This window comes from Cololabis saira, chromosome 1, assembly GCF_033807715.1.
Source record: "Cololabis saira isolate AMF1-May2022 chromosome 1, fColSai1.1, whole genome shotgun sequence".
Lineage (NCBI taxonomy): Eukaryota > Metazoa > Chordata > Actinopteri > Beloniformes > Belonidae > Cololabis > Cololabis saira.
In genome coordinates this window covers 27,050,017-27,070,240 of record NC_084587.1, presented here as the reverse complement: position 1 = coordinate 27,070,240, position 20,224 = coordinate 27,050,017, and the positions used below count along the sequence as shown (strand labels likewise).

The 20,224-nt window shown below is 42.8% G+C and overlaps 1 protein-coding gene across 3 annotated transcripts in view; it reads right to left on the bottom strand.

Annotated features, from left to right (window-relative positions):
- Nucleotides 1–20,224, bottom strand: part of LOC133441855 (protein sidekick-1-like) — a 383,972-nt gene that overhangs the window by 62,869 nt on the left and 300,879 nt on the right. For all 3 annotated transcript variants that reach the window (XM_061719569.1, XM_061719580.1, XM_061719588.1), the window contains 6 exons: nucleotides 20,195–20,224; nucleotides 13,983–14,164; nucleotides 7,633–7,748; nucleotides 2,404–2,599; nucleotides 1,377–1,475; nucleotides 99–290 (listed from right to left, as the gene is read on the bottom strand). The exon at nucleotides 20,195–20,224 is cut by the window's right edge and continues 111 nt beyond it. In XM_061719569.1, coding sequence (XP_061575553.1) covers nucleotides 99–290; nucleotides 1,377–1,475; nucleotides 2,404–2,599; nucleotides 7,633–7,748; nucleotides 13,983–14,164; nucleotides 20,195–20,224 — 815 coding nt within the window. The remainder of the gene's footprint in view (nucleotides 1–98; nucleotides 291–1,376; nucleotides 1,476–2,403; nucleotides 2,600–7,632; nucleotides 7,749–13,982; nucleotides 14,165–20,194) is intronic.

Genomic DNA, 20,224 nt, shown 5'->3' with positions numbered 1-20,224 from the left:
CTCTCCTGCACGAGCACATCCACACAAGAAAAAAACACTTATTAACATCCCTGTCATCAGCTCTGGTGTGAGTGTATGTGTGTATTTATTTACAGTACCCGGTGGGACTCCGGTGGAGATGGTGGAGGATGTGACCGCACCCCGTCCTGCAGCCGTGAGAGCAGCCACCTGTAGTGTGTACACAGTGGTGGAGGTGAGGCCTGTCAGCTGGTACTGCAGGGTGGAATTGGACAAGGACCGTTCTTCATAACTTGACTCAACATCGGGCACTTCCCACCGCAGCATGTAGCCTGTCGGGTGTAGAGGACACACTGGGTTAATAAAAGTGTAGAAAGACATGAGGTGTTATGTGTACACACAGGCACACCCACGTGTAACGAGAGGTATTGAGCCAAACAGGAGGAGAGACTGTAGGAGGAGTAACTGGAGTTAAAATTCCTGTCTGTCCCTTTACATCTCTGTAGTCATGCATCACACTCCAACGCCCTCAAATCTGTGCATGAACAAGGCCACTTGTGTGTAAAGCCCTGAGGAGAGAGAATGCTCCCTCATCTGTCTCTGTGTTCACCAGGTGCCGGATGAAAAGTCAGTTGATGAGAGAAAAGAGTAAATGTGCAAGGTGACCTTGATTGAATACCCATTTTCCCACTCCTCTGAGTGTGTAAGCTGACTGTAAAAGCACTGCTGCCTTGTCCTGTTAGATTGTGGCGTTGGTGTGTAGGTGCCTGATGAATGTTGGACATGATGCCACACACACACACGCACACGCACACGCACACACACACACACACACACACACACACACACACACACACACACACACACACACACACACAATGTAGAAAAATAGCAACAGCTTGTGTAAGCCAGTGTCACTGTCTGTCAGAGCCGTTAAGGAGCTGAGAGGGGATTGTCTTGTGTGTGATGTACCACACATACGATACCCTGGGTGTTGGGGAGTGTGAGGTGAGAGCATGTTTGAGATAATGGAAGAAGACAAATTGCAGAGGGAAGGGATTAGCTGATGATGAATCAGTTGCACACAAATCTAATGTCAGAGATGAAGGGGTGTCTGGGGGAAATCAGACAGAAGACTTAAAAGGACAGCCAGAGAATCTTGAAAAATCTGGAAAAGTGGAGTTGTTGCAAAAATTATGGTCATATCATCTTTAATCATTGTATGTACTATATTTGTTGTTTTTGCAAGCACACACAAACTCAGCCGAAGTTTCTGTCTTCATCATATGAGTCTAATCACATGGTAGAATACATTTTTTTCTTGATTATGGAGGTATGGTGAGGCTGAACGGACAGAACAGCTGATTACTCAGTTATTACGTGAATTAATGTATACTGTCAAGCTGTTATCCTCTAACCAGTAATGATGCCATTCTTGTCCTCAGGCTCATCCCAGCTGACACGGAGCGATGTATCCAATATTTCAGTGAAACTCAGGTGGCGGACAGGTCCAGGAGCTGAAAACAAAAGAAAGAAGAATGTACATCAGATAATATTTGGGAAATCTGAACTTCATCAGAAACATGAACATTGAAACCGAGGTAAATCATCCCTTCACATGGACACACATTGCAGATGTTGCATCTTATATTTACTGTTTCCACTTTACACGACCTCTTCAGAACATTTGTAACCCCCCCCCTTCAAACGCACACACAAACACACATAGCGGCATGTCGTTTCTCATCTTATCCATGGCTCTCTAACCCCTCTCCCTGCAGAGCGATTAAGCTATTCATCTGAGACATTCAATAACACATAATCACAATCACACTCACACAGACACACACATACACACATGCAAAAAGCTATCATCAAGCAAGAATTACACCCACCGTTAACCCTGCAACACGCCCAGCAACCAATCAATACCTGTCCGCTGCTGTGGCTATGTGAGTGTGTACATGTTTGTGTCCCACACACACACACACACAAGGCTTCTAATATCATTTTCTCACTCTGTAATTGCTGGTTGGTAATAATTACTTGTCTATCTGCCTATAGGCTGTTGGGCTTATTTGATGGTGTGACTAGGTTTATCCGCGGAAGAATGAGTTATAAATACCAACACGCATGAAAAAATCAATTCCCTTTAGAAAGAAAGTTGACCAACGGTGGCAGCAGGGAAGCTGATAACATAAAAAAAAATTGAAAATTAACAAAAAGCAAAAGCAAAAGGATAGGACTGTCGGACTGTAGGTGAATTATGGTATGGTGTCATGGATACGGATGTGCATTACACTGATAAAAACAGCTGGATTCAACACAGCTAGTTTTGTTGTGTATAAAACTGATACATTTTCCAATTTCTTGTGTCTTTAATGCTCACGCACTAATGTGTTTGTGTGTGTTTGTGTGTGTGTGCGCGTGTGTGTGTGCACTCACTGTCTTCGTGTGTCTGCAGCAGGGTGGGAAGGCTCCGGGGCCCATCTCCAGGTGTGGTGAAGCAGAGGGTGGAGCTGAAGTACCAGGTGAACTTCTTGAGCCCGTTGACCAATCCTGTGTGCCGCGAACTGGGGTAGTCTGGAGTGATGGTTACTATGGTTACATCCTCCGGAGACTGCTCTGGCCAGACCATCAGCTGTGTTAAGTTAGAAAAATTGTGAAAAGGGACAAGAATTATGTGAGTTAGTTTATTCTATTGTTCATCTGAGTTATTAGATTGTAATTTTCTTTCCACTATTTCTGTTTCTGGAGTTTCAGTTGAATGAATCAGTTCTTATAACTACAAGCTGCAGTTATGAAACATAACAAATGTCTACCAAACTATGGGTTATAGTGATGTTTTTTCCCAAATTTAATTAAAAAATGAAAAATAGCAAAACAATTTCACATTCTATTCCCCGGAAAAGATATTTCGTATTCAAAACATTTAACACTTGATTTCAGCACACCGTCAGTACGGAAGCATCGAACTGCCACCATCTTTAAAAGACAATTAGAGCCATATCACATTATAATGGCTTGGGCATCTGTACCGGATCCTCCTGGACGCCTCCCTAGGGAGGTGTTCCAGGCATGTCCCTCCTCCCTAGGGAGGTGTTCCAGGCATGTCCCTCCTCCCTAGGGAGGTGTTCCAGGCATGTCCCTCCTCCCTAGGGAGGTGTTCCAGGCATGTCCCTCCTCCCTAGGGAGGTGTTCCAGGCATGTCCCTCCGGGAGGAGACCCCGGGGAAGACCCAGGACACGCTGGAGAGACTATGTCTCTCGGCTGGCCTGGGAACGCCTCGGACTCCCCTCGGAGGAGGAAGTGTCTGGGGTGAATGAAGTCTGGGCATCTCTGCTGAGACTGCTGCCCCCGCGACCCGGGAACGGATAAGCGGAAGAAGATGGATGGATGGATGCACATTATAATGTGAAATGTTAATGATTTAACAATATTTATTTTTCATTTGTACAATATCTTATCATATTATTACAATATATATTTCCTGTTTGAATAATATATCATTACATTGTTACAATAAACATATTTATCACGTTATGACAAACAAAGTACATTCTTACAATATTTATATTGTAATAACAAGATCATATATTGTACAAATGTGAAAAGTTTTTCGTTATTACATTTTCACTATATATCGTTATAATGACTGTATTTTTCTTTCACTAAGGTGGCAGCTCTTCGCTTCCGTAAATCAGACATACAGAGTATCTAATAAGAAATATCTTAGGTTATCTAGTCCTTGAATGAAAGGTTAATTTGTTTCTGTAGTGAAACTTCCATAAATCCATAAACACATCATTTTGCTTGTCTTCATTGCTTTAGCCACAAAAACAAACATACTATACACTTGCATATTTATAAAGAGTCGTGGCCCTTAGGCAATACTATGATGCGGTACAAATTTTTACACTTTCTAATAAGAAAATGAATAACATGAGAAGTAAAAGCCAAGTTTTTTTGAGAATTAAAGTCAACACTGTGTTAGTTTACTCAGAAGGAAAATAAAGGATTTTTTGTATGTCTCTTTTGCACCTTTATATGCACCAGATTTTAATGACTCCAAATACCTGCATGCATAATGCCTCGCTGCTGTTTTCTCAGACTTTGTCTGAGTCGCAACGCTTGTCTCAAAGCTTCAACGCATTCTTGCTTACAGTACGTCATGTTTCAGCAGCACTGGTACAGTAATTGGTGGCCATGCTGCTTTTGTCGACAGTATCTCTAATGTGATAGACACTGAACAACCCGCACAGATGCCATTAAACAAACTTTCAGTTATTATACATAAATTGCACGTTCACTGTTGATTCAGTTTAAGTGTTTCATGCCTGTTAACTGTGCTACGTTTCCAGTCACTGCAGATTGTTGAAGCGCAGCCTTCTGATGTCCGACAAAATGATTTTACTTAAAAAGAAAAACACAGGAACATAAAAAAATCATTTTGATGTTTTATGAGTAGAGCAGAATGTAAGTTTAACAGAAATCTAGCTAAAATTGAAAGTGAAACCTAAATTTTGGAGGCATTTTTAATCTCTCTCTCTAATTATGTGTCTTATTCAGCAAACTATATAGAAAGGAAGTTTTTCCATATTTGAATTGCATTGCAGGGACTCACATACATGCTGCAATAAGGTTACAAATGTTATTTAAGTAAAAAAAAACAACTCGCAGGTAATATGTTCTGTAATATTTCAAGGACAATTCAGTAAAAGCACAATTTAGACTGTAACGCTTTTATCACTCTCTCATATTGTCCAACTGCCAACACTTAATAAGTGTTCTGGCATAGAGGATATCAGGTGATGAAGTGTTTTAGATATTAACTTCTTCCATTCTCCCTGCAAACTTCTTTTAGGGTGTGCAGAGAGAGAGATGGAGATTGGAGATTTGTTGTTTCAAAATTCTGCATATGTTCTCTAACCTTGGACGCTCAGGACTGCAGACAGGCATGGCCAGTGTTAGAGCTATTTTCTTATGCTATTATACACACATATCCCTGGAAAAAGTGTTGTCTTAAAGACAGGATGTGTTAGTTTAAAACACATCCTGGGTTAGTTTAAAATCTCAATGCACTTTTCCGCATTAATGCTGCCATCAGAAAAAGAGTAATTCAACTTTACTGATAGCCCTGTTACAACTTCATATCATCAAGGAGTCTGGCTCTTGGAGTTGATAACAGTCTGGATGATCTTTGGCCAGGAGACAGTGTCCAATTCTTCCAAAAAAAGATATCTTGAATACCTAATCATTTGACCTTGAAATTCGCTTCCAGGGCTGGATCGTATATATCAAGGTTTAATGTATCATTTATACTGGTGTTTTTTTTTTCTTCAAAAGGAGATACAAAATAATGAAGAATAATGTTTATACTGATCAAATCTGACAGTGTTGTCCCTGTAAAGCTGTGCCAGTCTGGGTATTTCTCCTCAGTCATGGCACAGCCCCGCCCCGTCACTCCCCCTCTTCCCTTCTTTAAATCAGCAATAAAGTGAGATTCAGAATAAGAATTATTTAGGTTTGTTGGTGTTTCTACCCCTTTTTAGCTGCAATGTCCATATCATCCTAATTTGTTTTATGACTTGGGGATGAATGCTGCAGTAGAGCACAATGTGGTGGATCTCTTTAACTACAGTTAAATTAACTTCAGTGGCAACTCATATTATACGCAGAAAAAAAGACAAAAACAACAAACATGCAGCGCAGCACCATGTATGCAATGCACTGTATAGTACATAGTCTGGACAAAATAATTAAGTAAATAAACCAACACCTATATTTAACTAGAAAAATGGGTAAAACCTTTAATTTGAAAAATAGTGCAGTGTTGTCCCTGTAAAGCTGTGCCAGTCTGGGTATTTCTATGTTGCAGTGAGTAGCTTCTCGCTCCATAAACAACCAAGTCATAATTCATATCCTGTAATCATTGAAAATTTGTTACTGCTGTCAAGAAGCAAACAAGACAAGGGACGCAGCTGAAATGACTAAAATTGGGTTTAGAACCACCAAAAGCAGTATTAAAAGAAGCAAGTACGGTGAGGTACCATCATCTTTGAGGAGGAAATGTAGTTGGAAAACAATCTTAAATTATCTGAATCGGAGGTCATCTAAAATGGTGGGGTTGATAAAATATAAGAAATCCAAAGTAGAACTCAGGCCGGTGTCTTTCACAAATACAACTCAAAAAGGAAAACCTTTGTAGTGTAAAGAAAAAAACAGTATTAGTAAGAAGAATAGAAAAAAAAAACAAAAAAAGAACTTCAGTGGCAGGGGATCATAAAGATTCTGGAGCATTGGAAAGCAGGTCATATGGTCTTATGGGTACCGGAGTGATGGGAACATCAGGGGAAAGGACGATGGAAGATGAAATGATTTATCAACCGTGCCTCGTCCCTACCCTGTCAGCCTGTGGGGGTAGTGCTATGATCTGGGGTTGCCTCAGTTCGCCAGGTCTAGATTCAGGAATTTCATCTGGCCTAACAAATTAGGTCAGCAGACCACCTGAATAAAACGAAAGGCAAAGATTTTTTTTTTTATTCTTTATTCCTCCCTCATGGCACAGGCATATTCCAGGATGACAATGCGATGATTTATCAGGCTCGAATTATGGAAGAGTGGTTCGGGGAGCAGGAAAAATCCTTTTCTCACATGGATTGTTCAGTAGTGTCCAAGATCTTAATCCCGCTGAGTCTTTTGGATGTGGTGAAAAAGACTTCACACACCAGTGTCAAATCTCCCTTCATTCATTCAAAATCCTCATGAAAAAAAAATTGAATGCAACTTTTCATCAATGTGGTGACATTTTATAAACCTAATGAAAAAAGCCACAATAAAAGCATACCATAATCTAAACTAAACGTGTTCCAAAAAAAAAAAAAATATTAAAGAGGTTTGTCTCTACCAGGCAGCGCAGGTAGACAGATTTATAGACACATAGGTACTGTAAGTTGGCAGTAAGTGTTATTACCCCTGCAAAACACTAAATACACTTTCAAGGTCATCCAAGTAAAAGATGGTAAAGTTGTCAGAAGAGACAATGGCCTTTGAGCAATATTATTAACCATATTGTATATAGTCAGTGATCTGTGGAGGGGTTGGAATTAGATGACGATTTGCTTCATATCCTGTTTTAATTAAAATCACCAACTACTGCCCTCTCACAGGAGCAACCCAGCTATGCACACCCCCATGATTTGCAGCAATGAGGAGCCTCATGGATTTAGAGGGACAGACCCTAACCCACATTTATCAGTAAATAAACACAACAAAGTTCACACTTTAAAACACACTCACAAGCTGAGGCCATGTGTGTTCTCAGTTTTTTTTTATTTCATTCTAATCTATTTATCATTAAATTAATTTTGTTCCTGCCAAAATGAAATGAAGAATGAAACCCATACAAATACCAGAAGTGGTATTTCAACACCTCCTTGTTACACCACCTATTATTTCTTCGAGCAGGTGACCTCAAATTTGGCTCGGCTGAAAATAAATCAAATTTGTTACCATTTTGAACCTTGAAATATAGATTACTAAACAATGATCTGCATATATTTACATTGATAAACTGTACATCATTACCCAAACACTGAATTAAAAAAATAGATGGACATAAGAAGAATGTTTGTTATGATTAGTGTAATGACAAACACACATTCATAGGCTCACCTTGTATCCCTGGTTAATGCCGTTAATGAACTGCTGAGGAGGAGGGTTCCATGTGAAGCGTATGGTTGTTGAGTTTACAGCTACAACTTCCACTTCCTGCGGAGGTGCTGTGGGAACTAAGTGAAGATACACAAACATTATATTTAACAGTAATGAGTCTAACAGGAAGAGAAAGCATGAGTTAAGGTGTGCTGAAGATACAAAAACAAAGAAAAAAAAAACAAGCTCAGAAATATTCACTCTTTAATTGAAGCAATGGCTGCAAGTATCTCATACAGCATCGTTAAATATTTAATGTGGAGTAAAGATGTGGAGTTAAAATATCTGCAAAGCTTGCAAAAGCTAAATGCCAAACCTTTACTGCAAAATGATCTAATTTCTCAAAACAATCAAATCTTATCTGCAGTGATTTACATTTACATATTTCGCATTTTGAATTGACTTAATAACAACGGGATGGTTATCAATCTCTGACTGCTTTTAAACCACCATGGATGTCTTATTAATCTGCATTAACCAAGCAGCTTCCATAACTTTTATGACCCACATGTCGCAACTGCATAGTATAATATGATGTATTTATTCATTAAAGAATCGTGAGATAATATTATTTGATCTTAAAACAGGCAACGCAGTATTTTATAATGGAGGTGTACTTGAGTCACAAGCATGATTCCCTCACAACTCAACCCAACCACCTTGTAATATTTTTGTTGAACTTTTTGTTGAAGGTGTTAAAATCAAGCTCACCCTGATGACAACAGTCAGATATTAACAAACGTAGTTCTCAAACTTTGGAAATTGTCCACAAGAACCAAAACAGATGCTTGCAAAATGTATTTCATCAGCGTGATGCACCAGTGACAACGATGCTATATTGTAGAAATATTTGAATTAAAGATCAAGGATTTAACAAGAAATACCGGTAGTTCAAAAACAAAAGTGTTAAGTCAGGCTAAAATAGAAAACTAAAGCCTTGGAATGTCTGGGTGTAACTCAGACATTCATCATCCACCAACGAGTGAGACAGAGGAGAAAAATATGAGAATATGCTTCATATAAAGTGTTTATTGTGGCAGTTTTTCAAATTTAGTTGATGAAATATTATAAAATGAAGGGAAATACTGCAAACTGTAAATAATGTAAACAAATAATGGAAACGTTTTTACTTCTCGTGGCCCGATTAGATGGTAATATATCCTTCCTGACACTGAACCACCATTACCTCTGTTCACTCCCCCTCCCCCAACTGTGCAAACATATAAAAGTCACAGAGCGAAATCACAGTTAAACCTGCATGTGTCCCCATGAGCACGTCATGGTGATAACTTAGTAAAGGGTTTATGCTTGAAAGGTGAAGATTGACATTCACAAGCTTTTCATGAAGAAGAAAAATCAAAGGACCGTAACGTCGCCCGGATCGGCGTCACCGGGGCCCCTCCCTGGAGCCAGGCCTGGGGTTGGGGCTCGTAGGCGAGCGCCTGGTGGCCGGGTCTTTGCCCGTGGGACCCGGCCGGGCTCAGCCCGAAACGGCGACGTGGGCCCGCCTTCCCGTAGGCCCACCACCCGCAGGAAGGGCCGTGAGAGGCCGGTGCAATGTGATCTGGGTAGCAGTCGTGGCGGGGTGCCTCGACGACCCAATCCCTGGACCAAAACCCTTTCAGTAAGGACATGGAATGTCACTTCGCTGGGGGGGAAGGAGCCAGAGCTTGTGCGTGAGGTTGAGAGATACCGGCTAGAGATAGTCGGGCTCACCTCCACACATAGCTTGGGCTCTGGAACCCAGCTCCCTTACTCTGGAGTTGCCCAGGGTGAGAGGCGGCGAGCTGGTGTGGGCTTGTTTATAGCCCCTCAGCTCAGTCGCCATGTGTTGGAGTTCACCCCGGTGAACGAGAGGGTCGGTTCCCTGCGCCTTCGGGTCGGGGATAGGTCTCTCACTGTTGTTTGTGCCTAGGGGCCGAACAGCAGTGCGGAGTACCTGGCCTTCTTGGGGTCCCTAGGAGGGGTACTGGATAATGCTCCAACTGGGGACTCCATTGTTCTACTGGGGGACTTCAACGCTCACGTGGGCAATGACAGTGATACCTGGAGAGGCGTGATTGGGAGGAACAGCCTCCCCGATCTGAACCCGAGTGGTGTTTTGTTGTTGGACTTCTGTGCTAGTGAGAGTTTGTCCATAACGAACACCATGTTCAAACATAAGGGTGTCCATCAGTGGACGTGGCACCAGGACACCCTAGGCCGGAGGTCAATGATCGACTTTGTTGTCGTTTCATCTGACCTTCGGCCGCATGTCTTGGACACTCGGGTGAAGAGAAGGGCTGAGCTGTCAACTGATCACCACCTGGTGGTGAGTTGGATGCGCTGGCGGAGGAGGAGGTTGGACAGACCGGGCAGACCCAAACGGATTGTGAGGGTCTGTTGGGAACGTTTGGCTGAGTCCTCTGTCAGGGACATCTTCAACTCCCACCTCCGAGAGAACTTCTCTCAGATCCCGGGGGAGGCGGGGGACATTGAGTCCGAGTGGACCATGTTCTCTGCCTCCATTGTCGACGCGGCGGCTCAAAGTTGTGGACGCAAGGTCTCCGGTGCCTGTCGTGGCGGCAATCCTAGAACCCGGTGGTGGACACCGGAAGTAAAGGATGACGTCAGACTGAAGAAGGAGTCCTACCGGGCTATGTTAGCCTGTGGGACTCCTGATACAGTAGATGGGTACCGGCAGGCCAAGCAAGCCGCGGCTCGGGCAGTCCTGGAGGCAAAAACTCGGGTCTGGGAGGAGTTCGGGGAGGCCATGGAGGAAGACTTTCAGTTGGCCGCGAGGAAATTCTGGAGGACCGTTCGGCGCCTCAGAAGGGGGAAGCAGTACTCTGCCGGCACAGGTTACGGTGTGGGTGGGGAGCTGTTGACCTCGACTGGGGACATTGTCGGACGGTGGAAGGAATACTTCGAGGATCTCCTCAACCCGACTAACATGCCTTCCACTGAGGAAGCAGAGAGTGGGGACTCGGAGACGTGCTCATCCATCACCCAAGCCGAGGTCACTGAGGTAGTTCGTAAGCTCCTCAGTGGCAGGGCACCGGGGGTGGATGAGATTCGCCCTGAGTACCTCAAGTCTCTGGATGTCGTAGGGCTGTCTTGGTTGACACGCCTCTGCGACATTGCATGGAGGAAGCGGACAGTACCGTTGGAGTGGCAAACCGGGGTGGTGGTCCCTCTCTTTAAAAAGGGGGACCGGAGAATGTGTTCCAACTATAGGGGGAATCACACTTCTCAGCCTCCCCGGGAAAGTCTACGCCAGGGTACTGGAGAGGAGAATACGGCCGATAGTTGAACCTCGGATTCAGGAGGAACAATGTGGTTTTCGTTCCGGTCGCGGAACACTGGACCAGCTCTATACCCTCCGCAGGGTGCTCGAGGGTTCATGGGAATTTGCCCAACCAGTCTACATGTGTTTTGTGGATCTGGAGAAGGCATTTGACCGTGTCCCTCGTGCCATTCTGTGGGGGGAGCTCAGTGAGTATGGAGTCCGGGGCCCTCTATTAAGGGCTGTCCGGTCTCTGTATGATTGGAACAGGAGCCCTTTGTCACCGGTCCTGTTCATAATTTTTATGGACAGGATTTCTAGGCGTAGCCAGCGGCCAGAGGGGATCCGGTTTGGGAATCTCAGGATTTCATCTCTCCTTTTTGCGGATGATGTTGTCCTGTTGGCTTCATCGGACCGGGACCTCCAGCATGTGCTGGGGCGGTTTGAGGCCGAGTGCGACGCGGCAGGGATGAGAATCAGCACCTCCAAGACCGAGGCCATGGTTGTCCATCTAGAAAGGGTGACATGCCTTCTCCGGGTGGGTGGAGAAGTCCTGCCTCAGGTGGAGGAGTTCAAGTATCTCGGGATCTTGTTTACGAGTGAGGGAACGATGGAGCGTGAGATTGACAGACGGATCGGTGCAGCGTCTGCAGTTATGCGGTCGATGTACTGGACTGTCGTGGTGAAGAAGGAGCTGAGTCGAAAGGCGAAGCTCTCGATTTACCGGTCAATCTACGCCCCTACCCTCACCTATGGTCATGAACTTTGGGTAGTGACCGAAAGGACAAGATCGCGGATACAAGCGGCCGAGATGAGTTTCCTCCGCAGGGTGGCTGGACGCTCCCTTAGAGATAGGGTGAGGAGTTCGGTCACCCGGGAGGAGCTCGGAGTCGAGCCGCTACTCCTTCACATTGAGAGGAGTCAGCTGAGGTGGCTTGGGCATCTGTACCGGATGCCTCCTGGACGCCTCCCTAGGGAGGTGTTCCAGGCATGTCCCTCCTCCCTAGGGAGGTGTTCCAGGCATGTCCCACCGGGAGGAGACCCTGGGGAAGACCCAGGACACGCTGGAGAGACTATGTCTCTCGGCTGGCCTGGGAACGCCTCGGACTCCCCCCGGAGGAGCTGGAGGAAGTGTCTGGGGTGAAGGAAGTCTGGGCATCTCTGTTTAGACTGCTGCCCCCGCGACCCGGGAATGGATAAGCGGAAGAAGATGAGTGAGTGAGAGGGTGAAGATTGAGATGCACAGTTGCATGATGGGAATGCCCTTTACGTCATATATTGTAGCTAACATGGCCAGGTCACACACAAATATGCACATTAACACAGAGTGTGCAAAGTGGAAAGATATCAGACCAAAAACTACTGAAAAAATGAACAGGGTAGTGCAAGAAATAACGCTCAACTGTGAGTAGACAGAAAGGGAGAAGATTAATTGATGTTAAAGACGTGGTCTCACTCTGCCATGCTGACTGTACTCCTGGGGAGCGGCCTCTAGCCTCTCGCAGTTCACAGTTCCAGATAAAACACTAAAATATGCCCTTGGGGGAATCTTAGTATGCGCTAAGGCTGCTTGTTAGAGAGAAGGAGAAAAGTAATATTATCGGAGTCTAATAGACATTTCAGCCACATCTTCAGAGAGAGAGGAAATGTCCAATCCATCACAGCCACACCCATTAAACCACATTAGAATAATTAATGAACCTAACTCCCTCTCCTGAGTCTATAAACCTGTCCCAAACTCTGGTAATGATGACTGTGAGTTTTATGTGCGCGCAAGTGTGTAGGTGTGAATGTGTGTGTGTGTGTGTGTGTGTGTGTGTGTGTGTGTGTGTGTGTGTGTGTGTGTGTGTGTACCTTATCATCTTTACTAATAATATACTGTCGGAATCAAAGTCAGTAGGACAAAAGAACGTGTTTTAGGATGTACCCCTACAAACACTTCCTGTAATCTCCCTTAAAATCTTTACTTATATTCTTTCCTATTTCATAAGCCCCTCACTGATTTATGCTTGAGAGACTTTTCTCTGTGCAGCCATGTTTATTATGATAAACACACCCTTATCTGTCATATCACACATTTATAGATCAAAAGAGAAACTCTTTCCCCATCAGTTCCCTTCTTTTTGAAGCATCCCAACCTCCTTATTGCCCAGATTGAAAAAGTGCTGCAGTCCCCCCAGCAAATCCTGGGTAACCCTCAGGGTTTCTTCCCAGATGACTGAAGCTGCTCTGTCTGCGAATGGGGTTGCCCCTGGGGCAACATTAACATAAGTCTGAACCACATCAAATGACTCCGCTCAAAACTGAGTGATACTGAAGCCTGAAATGCCGCAGGGAGATCTTACTGCACTTGTATGTAACAAATCTTCGTCACCTGATCACCCATGTGAAGGGTCTATGTCATAAAAACAAATATTTGAGCGTGTAATGTAGCAATATTCTGTAACAACAAAACTGAGATCTACAGTGCTAGTTCTGATACCTAACTGAGAACACGGGGCAACAATCTTCTTATTCATTCATATCCACACTTATTTATGGCTTAACCAAGTCATCTAAATCTAAGTCACAAAAGTATGCTTAAAAATTACTGCCTCATTCTGAAATTTTTGTTATGAGAACTAGGAAACCTTTTTTTGCTAAAGATTTTACTTATCCCTTTTTCATGTCTTAAAAACAAATACATTGAAAATGTATGCATCAACATAATGTGAAACTGCCCCAATGACAAGGCTTTTTGGTCATATCTTGAAAGATTTCTATTAAAGAGGACTGTTTGGGGGGGCTGAAAATAAAATTTTATTTGTGAGGGAACATTTTAAGATTTTTTAGGTGCTCATTAAAATAATAATTGAAATCTTATTTAATTATTCTTATAGTCTTAGAATACAATTAATGTGTGACTGGTAAACAGGCTGAATGTAAGCAGTGATGTGTATGTGTGCATGGAGCGATAGTTAAAGATGTCATGTATGTTGCGTGGTACAGCCCTGCTCTGGTGGATTTGAAACAGAAATTAAAATATGTTGTGTCAGTGCGTCTTTACCTCCTTGCAGCGTATATTCAGAGACGGGACGGCTGTAGATGCCTAAGCCAGCACTTGTGTAGGCAGCCACCTGGATCTGGTACTGAGTCCAGATGATGAGATCTTTCAGAAGACAGTAGTTAGTTTCAGGGCTGCTGATGTTCTTTTCCTGGTAGTCTCCTGGCAACCCTGCCAGACGATACCTGCAAAGTAAGGATGTAAATTTGTATGAATGTATTCATAATAAAAACAGAAATGTCACATTTACATAAAACATTCCTGCCTCTTATTGGGACAAGCACTTCTGTTGGCACTATTGGCAATATTTCTATGACTTGAGTCCATCTGTGAAAATAACTGAGATCATTGAACTAGAACAAAAAAACCCACAAACGTTCCTGTCTATAAAGGGGCATGTTTATTTATTTGTTTTGAACATTTTAATTCATTACTAAAATATCTTTTTATTACTCAGAATTTGTGGAGTCATGTTGATGAGGAAAAGGTCAAATAATAAAAGTCAGTATTACTGCAGACGCTGCACCGATCTACCTGTCAATCTCCGGCTCTGTTGTTCCCCTACTTGTGAACAAGACTCTGAGGTACTGTACTTGAACCCTATACTTGTGGCAGCAATGTCACTCCCATTCCACCCTTTTCCAACTGAGAACTATGGTCTCAGATTTAGGGGGGCTAGTTCTCACTGCTGCCTCTTCAGACTTGGCTCCAAAGGACTTCAACTTCAGTGAGAGTTGAGGATGAAAAATTTCCTCAATGAGGTAAGACCACATCATGCACAGAAGAAGAGATGCAATCCCGAGGCTGCTAAACTCCATGCTGTCTGCCCCTTGGTTGCACCTATAAAATCCTCTCCATAAAAGTTATGAACATAATTGGTGACAAAGGGCAGTCCTGGTGGAGCCCAATTTTTACCTGTAATGAACTTAGATGTCCTACAGACACTGCAGACCAAACACTCTGGGGGGACTGAAAGTAACAGCATAACAAGTAGCACCATCACAACATGCCCCAAGGAACACAGACGAATGCCTTCTCCGAGACCACAAAGCTCATGTGTACAGTTAGGCACACTCATTCTCCCTCCAAGACGCTGGAGAGAGCACAGAGCTAGTTCAGTGTTCTACAGCCGGGATTAAACCTGCATTGTTCCCCTTGAGATTCAATTATCAACCAGACTCTAGAACTTCTGCATAGACCTTACCAGGGAGGCTGAGTGAGTTGAGTGAGACTTCCACTCACAGAAATACATCTCAAGTGCAATAATACTGCTAATACAGAGTAATTTTATAATTGTGTGAATATTGCAACTAACAGTTTCTTTATCACTTTGCGTTAATATCTTCTATTATCTCTTTGTAAGGCACACTGACAAAATGTAACGCTTTTCTGAAGATGATAAGTCCAACTAACAATCTCTAGAGACTGAAACCATTTAGTGTCATCTCTGAATAGCACACCCTTAAGGCTTTTGCTTTAGTACATGTGCTATAAATGTCCCGTTCAAAGGATATAGGACCCAACTAGAGAGAGCGGTGGAATACCACTCTTATACTACGCATATCTAATGGGGCTGAATGTAGCAATAATCTCCATGTCAGCGTTTTAATATGACGCCTATTCACCATAACAGGTTATTCTAAATATTCACTGGCTGAGTCAGCGCTCGAGTACACATGCATACTGTACACTCACACACACACACACACACACACACACACACACACACACACACACACACACACACACACACACACACACACACACACACACACACACACACACACACACACACACACACACACACACACACACACACACACACACACACACGATAAAGACAATGATGCACTAAGTGAGGGGGTGCTGGAGGCGAACAACAAATCGCTGCAAAGGTGAGGAGATAACTCCGTTCACCCTCCTCTCATCATATGGCACACTGACATACTATGATAAAATGAAGAAAGGGGTGATGAAGGAAGAAAATAGGAAAAAAGAGAATTGGAGTGTAGCATCCAATAAGAGAGGGAAATCCAAAGAGGAGGGGGCACAGGGAGTCTCTGTCCTTCAAAGCCGTAATGACACGACGGGCATATGTAAGAATGCAATTCTATTTTTTTTTTACTGACTTCTGAAGTGGAAGCAGTGATGGAGGGTAAAAACCTGATAACTTCTCCTGTAATTATATGCAAATCTGTGTGAAGCGTAAAAATCAAAGAGAAGGATTGCATGCCAAGGGCAGCGGAGGGGTCTGAAAAGAGCACTCACCCATGTGTGAAAGTATGCAGCATTGGTATATTTAGGCACGTAGACATGATCGAGACAACCTGCTGAACTTCACATCATCATCAGAATGACAAACAAATGTGATTGAAGTGACTTTGAAGGTAGAAATGTTGTTGGTGCTAGAGAGGCTGGACTGGCAGAAACCAAGTGACTTAAGAACAACAAAGTGAAGGTATTGGAGTGGCCAACACAAAGCCCAGAACTCAATCCTAAACCAAACACAGATCCACGGGTTCTGTCAGGAGGAATGGCAGAAATGCTAGCAGGTTATTGTAAGAAATTCAAAATGTTTGAGCCAAGTTAAACAGTTTAAAGGCAACTATAGACTTCTGGCTTTTAAGAACTTCATGACAAAAGAAATCTCTGAAAAATATATTTCTCTCATTATTGTGACAGTGTCAGAATAATGAGAATCCAACTGACAGACAATTGGTGGTAATGCTTTTAAACACGTTAAGTCTGAATCACAGCCCATTTAGTGCGCTGTGACTGGATAGTTCAGTAACTTTAATAAATAAGAGTCCCTGCATTATATTATTCACGCAATCATCTCCAGAGGATCCATAACAGAGACAGTTTTCTTTATCAGTTTGTTCAGTTTCTTTAGGTCACTGGTTCTGATTCTGCTCCCAGAAAACAGATCACTGCAGATGTTAAAGATATTTAACATATTGCAAACGCTCAAAGAAGTTTTCTTAGGAATTAAGTCTGCTCTGTCCTTTCTTATAAACAGCTTATAAACAGGTGGCATCTCCTGTCCAGTCTGCTGTCCAGGTGAACACCAAGGTATTTACACTACTCCACCACCTGCACTTCTTCCCCCATGATGGAAAAACTATTCAACTTAATCCTGGCACACTTAAAGTCCACAATCACCCCCTTCGTCTTGTTTGCATTTAAGATGAGATGATTTTTCCCACATCATGTCACAAAATGTACCACCAGTTATTTGTGGTAAGTCTCTCATCCATCACTGATACACCCGACAGCTGCAGAGTCATCATACAGTGTTTCTGCAGATGACAGGACTCCTACTTGTACTGGAAGTCTGAAGAGTGCAGCGTGAGGGGGAGTGGTGAGAGTACAATCCCCTGTGGTGCTCCTGTGCTGCTGACCACCTGGTCAGACACACAACCATTCAGTCTCACAAACTGTGGTCTGTTTGTCAGGTAGTCAATAATCCAGGTGATTGTGGAGGCATCCTCAAATAAAAGTACACTCAATTGTGATAAATGCAAAGGAGGAATGAAAGAACATGATCCTCACAGTAGGCCTACTGCTTGCTTTGTCGAGATGATTGCATGTTCGTTGAAGTAGGTGTATGATGGCATCTTCGACCCCGACCCCACAACAATAGGAATGGGCGGTATGGACTAAAACATTTATCACGATAATTTCTGGCATTTATCCTGATAACGATAAAAAAAATACCAATACAAAAACGTCGTTGATGGGAATTTTTCTTTCTTTCTTTCTTTCTTTCTTTCTTTCTTTCTTTCTTTCTTTCTTTCTTTCTTTCTTTCTTTCTTTCCTTCTTTCTTTTTAGGTTAATTTCCTTCTTTCTTTCTTTCTTTCTTTCTTTTTAGGCTCATTTCCTTCTTTCTTTCTTTCTTTCTTTCTTTCTTTCTTTCCTTTTAGGCTCATTTCTTTCTTGGCTCATTTCTTTCTTTCTTTCTTTCTTTCTTTCTTTCTTTCTTTCTTTCTTTCAGGCTAATTTCTTTCTTTCTTTCTTTCTTTCCTTTTAGGCTAATTTCTTTCTTTCTTTCTTTCTTTCTTTCTTTCTTTCTTTCTTTCTTTCTTTCTTTCTTTCTTTCTTTCTTTCTTTCTTTCTTTCTTTCTTTCTTTCTTTCTTTCTTTCTTTCTTTCTCGCTCCTTCCTTCCTTCCTTCCTTCCTTCCTTCCTTCCTTCCTTCCTTCCTTCCTTCCTTCCTTCCTTCCTTCCTTCCTTCCTTCCTTCCTTCCTTCCTTCCTTCCTTCCTTCCTTCCTTCCTTCCTTCCTTCCTTCCTTCCTTCCTTCCATAAATCAGTTTTACACAAAAACGTCATCAACAAGGAATTTATCGTTTTTACAAAGAGATGACAAATTCTTACCGTGGGGAATTTTTTTGACGGTTTATCGTGAACGGTAAAATATCACCCATTCCTACACAACAATAAGCAAAATGCAGTGGCTCCTGGAAGGCGCTTATTTGCTTATTCAGCAAATAAGCAAATGATGGTGCAGCAGCAACATCCATGACTGAGGTCTGACGGGGGAAACTGTGTCTCATGGGAGGATGGAAGGTCTGTTTGGCTGGGGGCTGGAGAGGAGCATGGTGAGCTTGTTTCTGTACTGAGCATGTTGACGAATGTGTTCAGTTCATTTGGCTCTGTCCAGGCTTCCATCCATCTGGTCCCCCTTCTGCTTGATCTTCTTCATCCCTGACCGTACACCTCTTACGTTGTTCTGCTGGAGCTTGTTCTCCTGCTTTCTCTTGTACATCTCTTCCTTATGGACACAAGTTTGGACACACTTCCCCATTTGTTTGAATGAGAAGGTGTGTCCAAAATTTTGGTCTGTACTGTAAGTGGGTGGGATAGGTCTTTTAGCCTCTCCAGATACAAAGGTGTGGTAGCAGTTAGTGGGAGAACTGCACATATTTTAGTATATGTGCAGTTCTGTATAACTCAGGACTTACAGACCAGCTCCTGATCCAAAGTGGTTAGAGTTTTGCAGCTCTGTGAGCAGTTTAGTCATACAGTACAGTTAGGACTGAAGAGGCAGATGACAGAAGCAGGTAGCTCTAGAGTGAAGAAGTGAAAACTTTCTTAAATATCCTGTTTAGCACAAATAAGTCTGAATGTTGGCAAGTGTTAATTTAACAGCATTTAAAGATATGTTTGAATGTTCATATTGCATCCCTTCTGCTGTGTGACAATGGTGTTAAATACATATATTTTGTGTCTGAAAGCAGTATAAGTAACTCGACAGGTAAGAGGGCATTGTGGGTGAAAAGGAAAAAAAACAACATCGAACTAAAAAACAGTGTTTTCTTGGTTGAATCAGAAGCACATGTGGCATAGGCACTGCTCGACCAGTGATGTTACACCCTCAAGAGTTCATTTGAACTTTTTAAGAGCTGAAGTTTCAAATCTGAAGGAACTTAATGAACGTGTCCTTGATTATACAATATATAATATGCTGAGCAAGTCAACTGTGAAGTTGACTTCTTTAATAAGATCATCAATAAAATCCTCATAAATTGTTGGGTTGTATGTATTAAACTCCCCATGCTTGATTTATTGCTTTTTTCAGCTCCATTCACAGAGCTAGTTCATCCCCCCCCTGTAGTACCTCTATTCCACCCCGCTGTGCGAACGGCACAGGAGATGGAACGACATAACATTTCGTTCTGTAGCTCCTAGGGAGGTAGCAACAGAGCCATAATCGAGTGAAATATCTGGGGGGGGGGTCTCCCCCCCTGCTCGAGCTCCTGCTGAAATCCCCATCCCATTTCCAACACTAACTCCATCAGTGCCGGGGAAAACTTAAGCAAGCACAGCTGTGTGTTTGCCCTGCGGGAACATCGCAGCAAAAACTTTTTCTTACGCAGCGCTAACTGAATAAAACCACAGTAGGGACTTGTTGCTGACTGACCTACATTTTAAAGTAACATCACCCAACAGGGCTGGTAAGTAATCTTTATGTTATTAAAGTCCAACAAACATGCAGCAAAATGGTGTGAGCATGCAAAAAAATAAAACTAAACTAAAAATAAAAACTACTGCAAGCCAGTCAGAATAATGAATTGTCAGTGTTAAAAGATCAAAATGTGACCCTGATTTCTGACAGTCCCCTGGTTAAGGTGCGTGTCTTTCTTTTCACACACTTTTTACATTTTTTCCTATCTGACGAGATGCACTGAAATCTAAACATATGTATGTGTTTACCTAAGTACATATCCTCGCAGGACTCCGTTC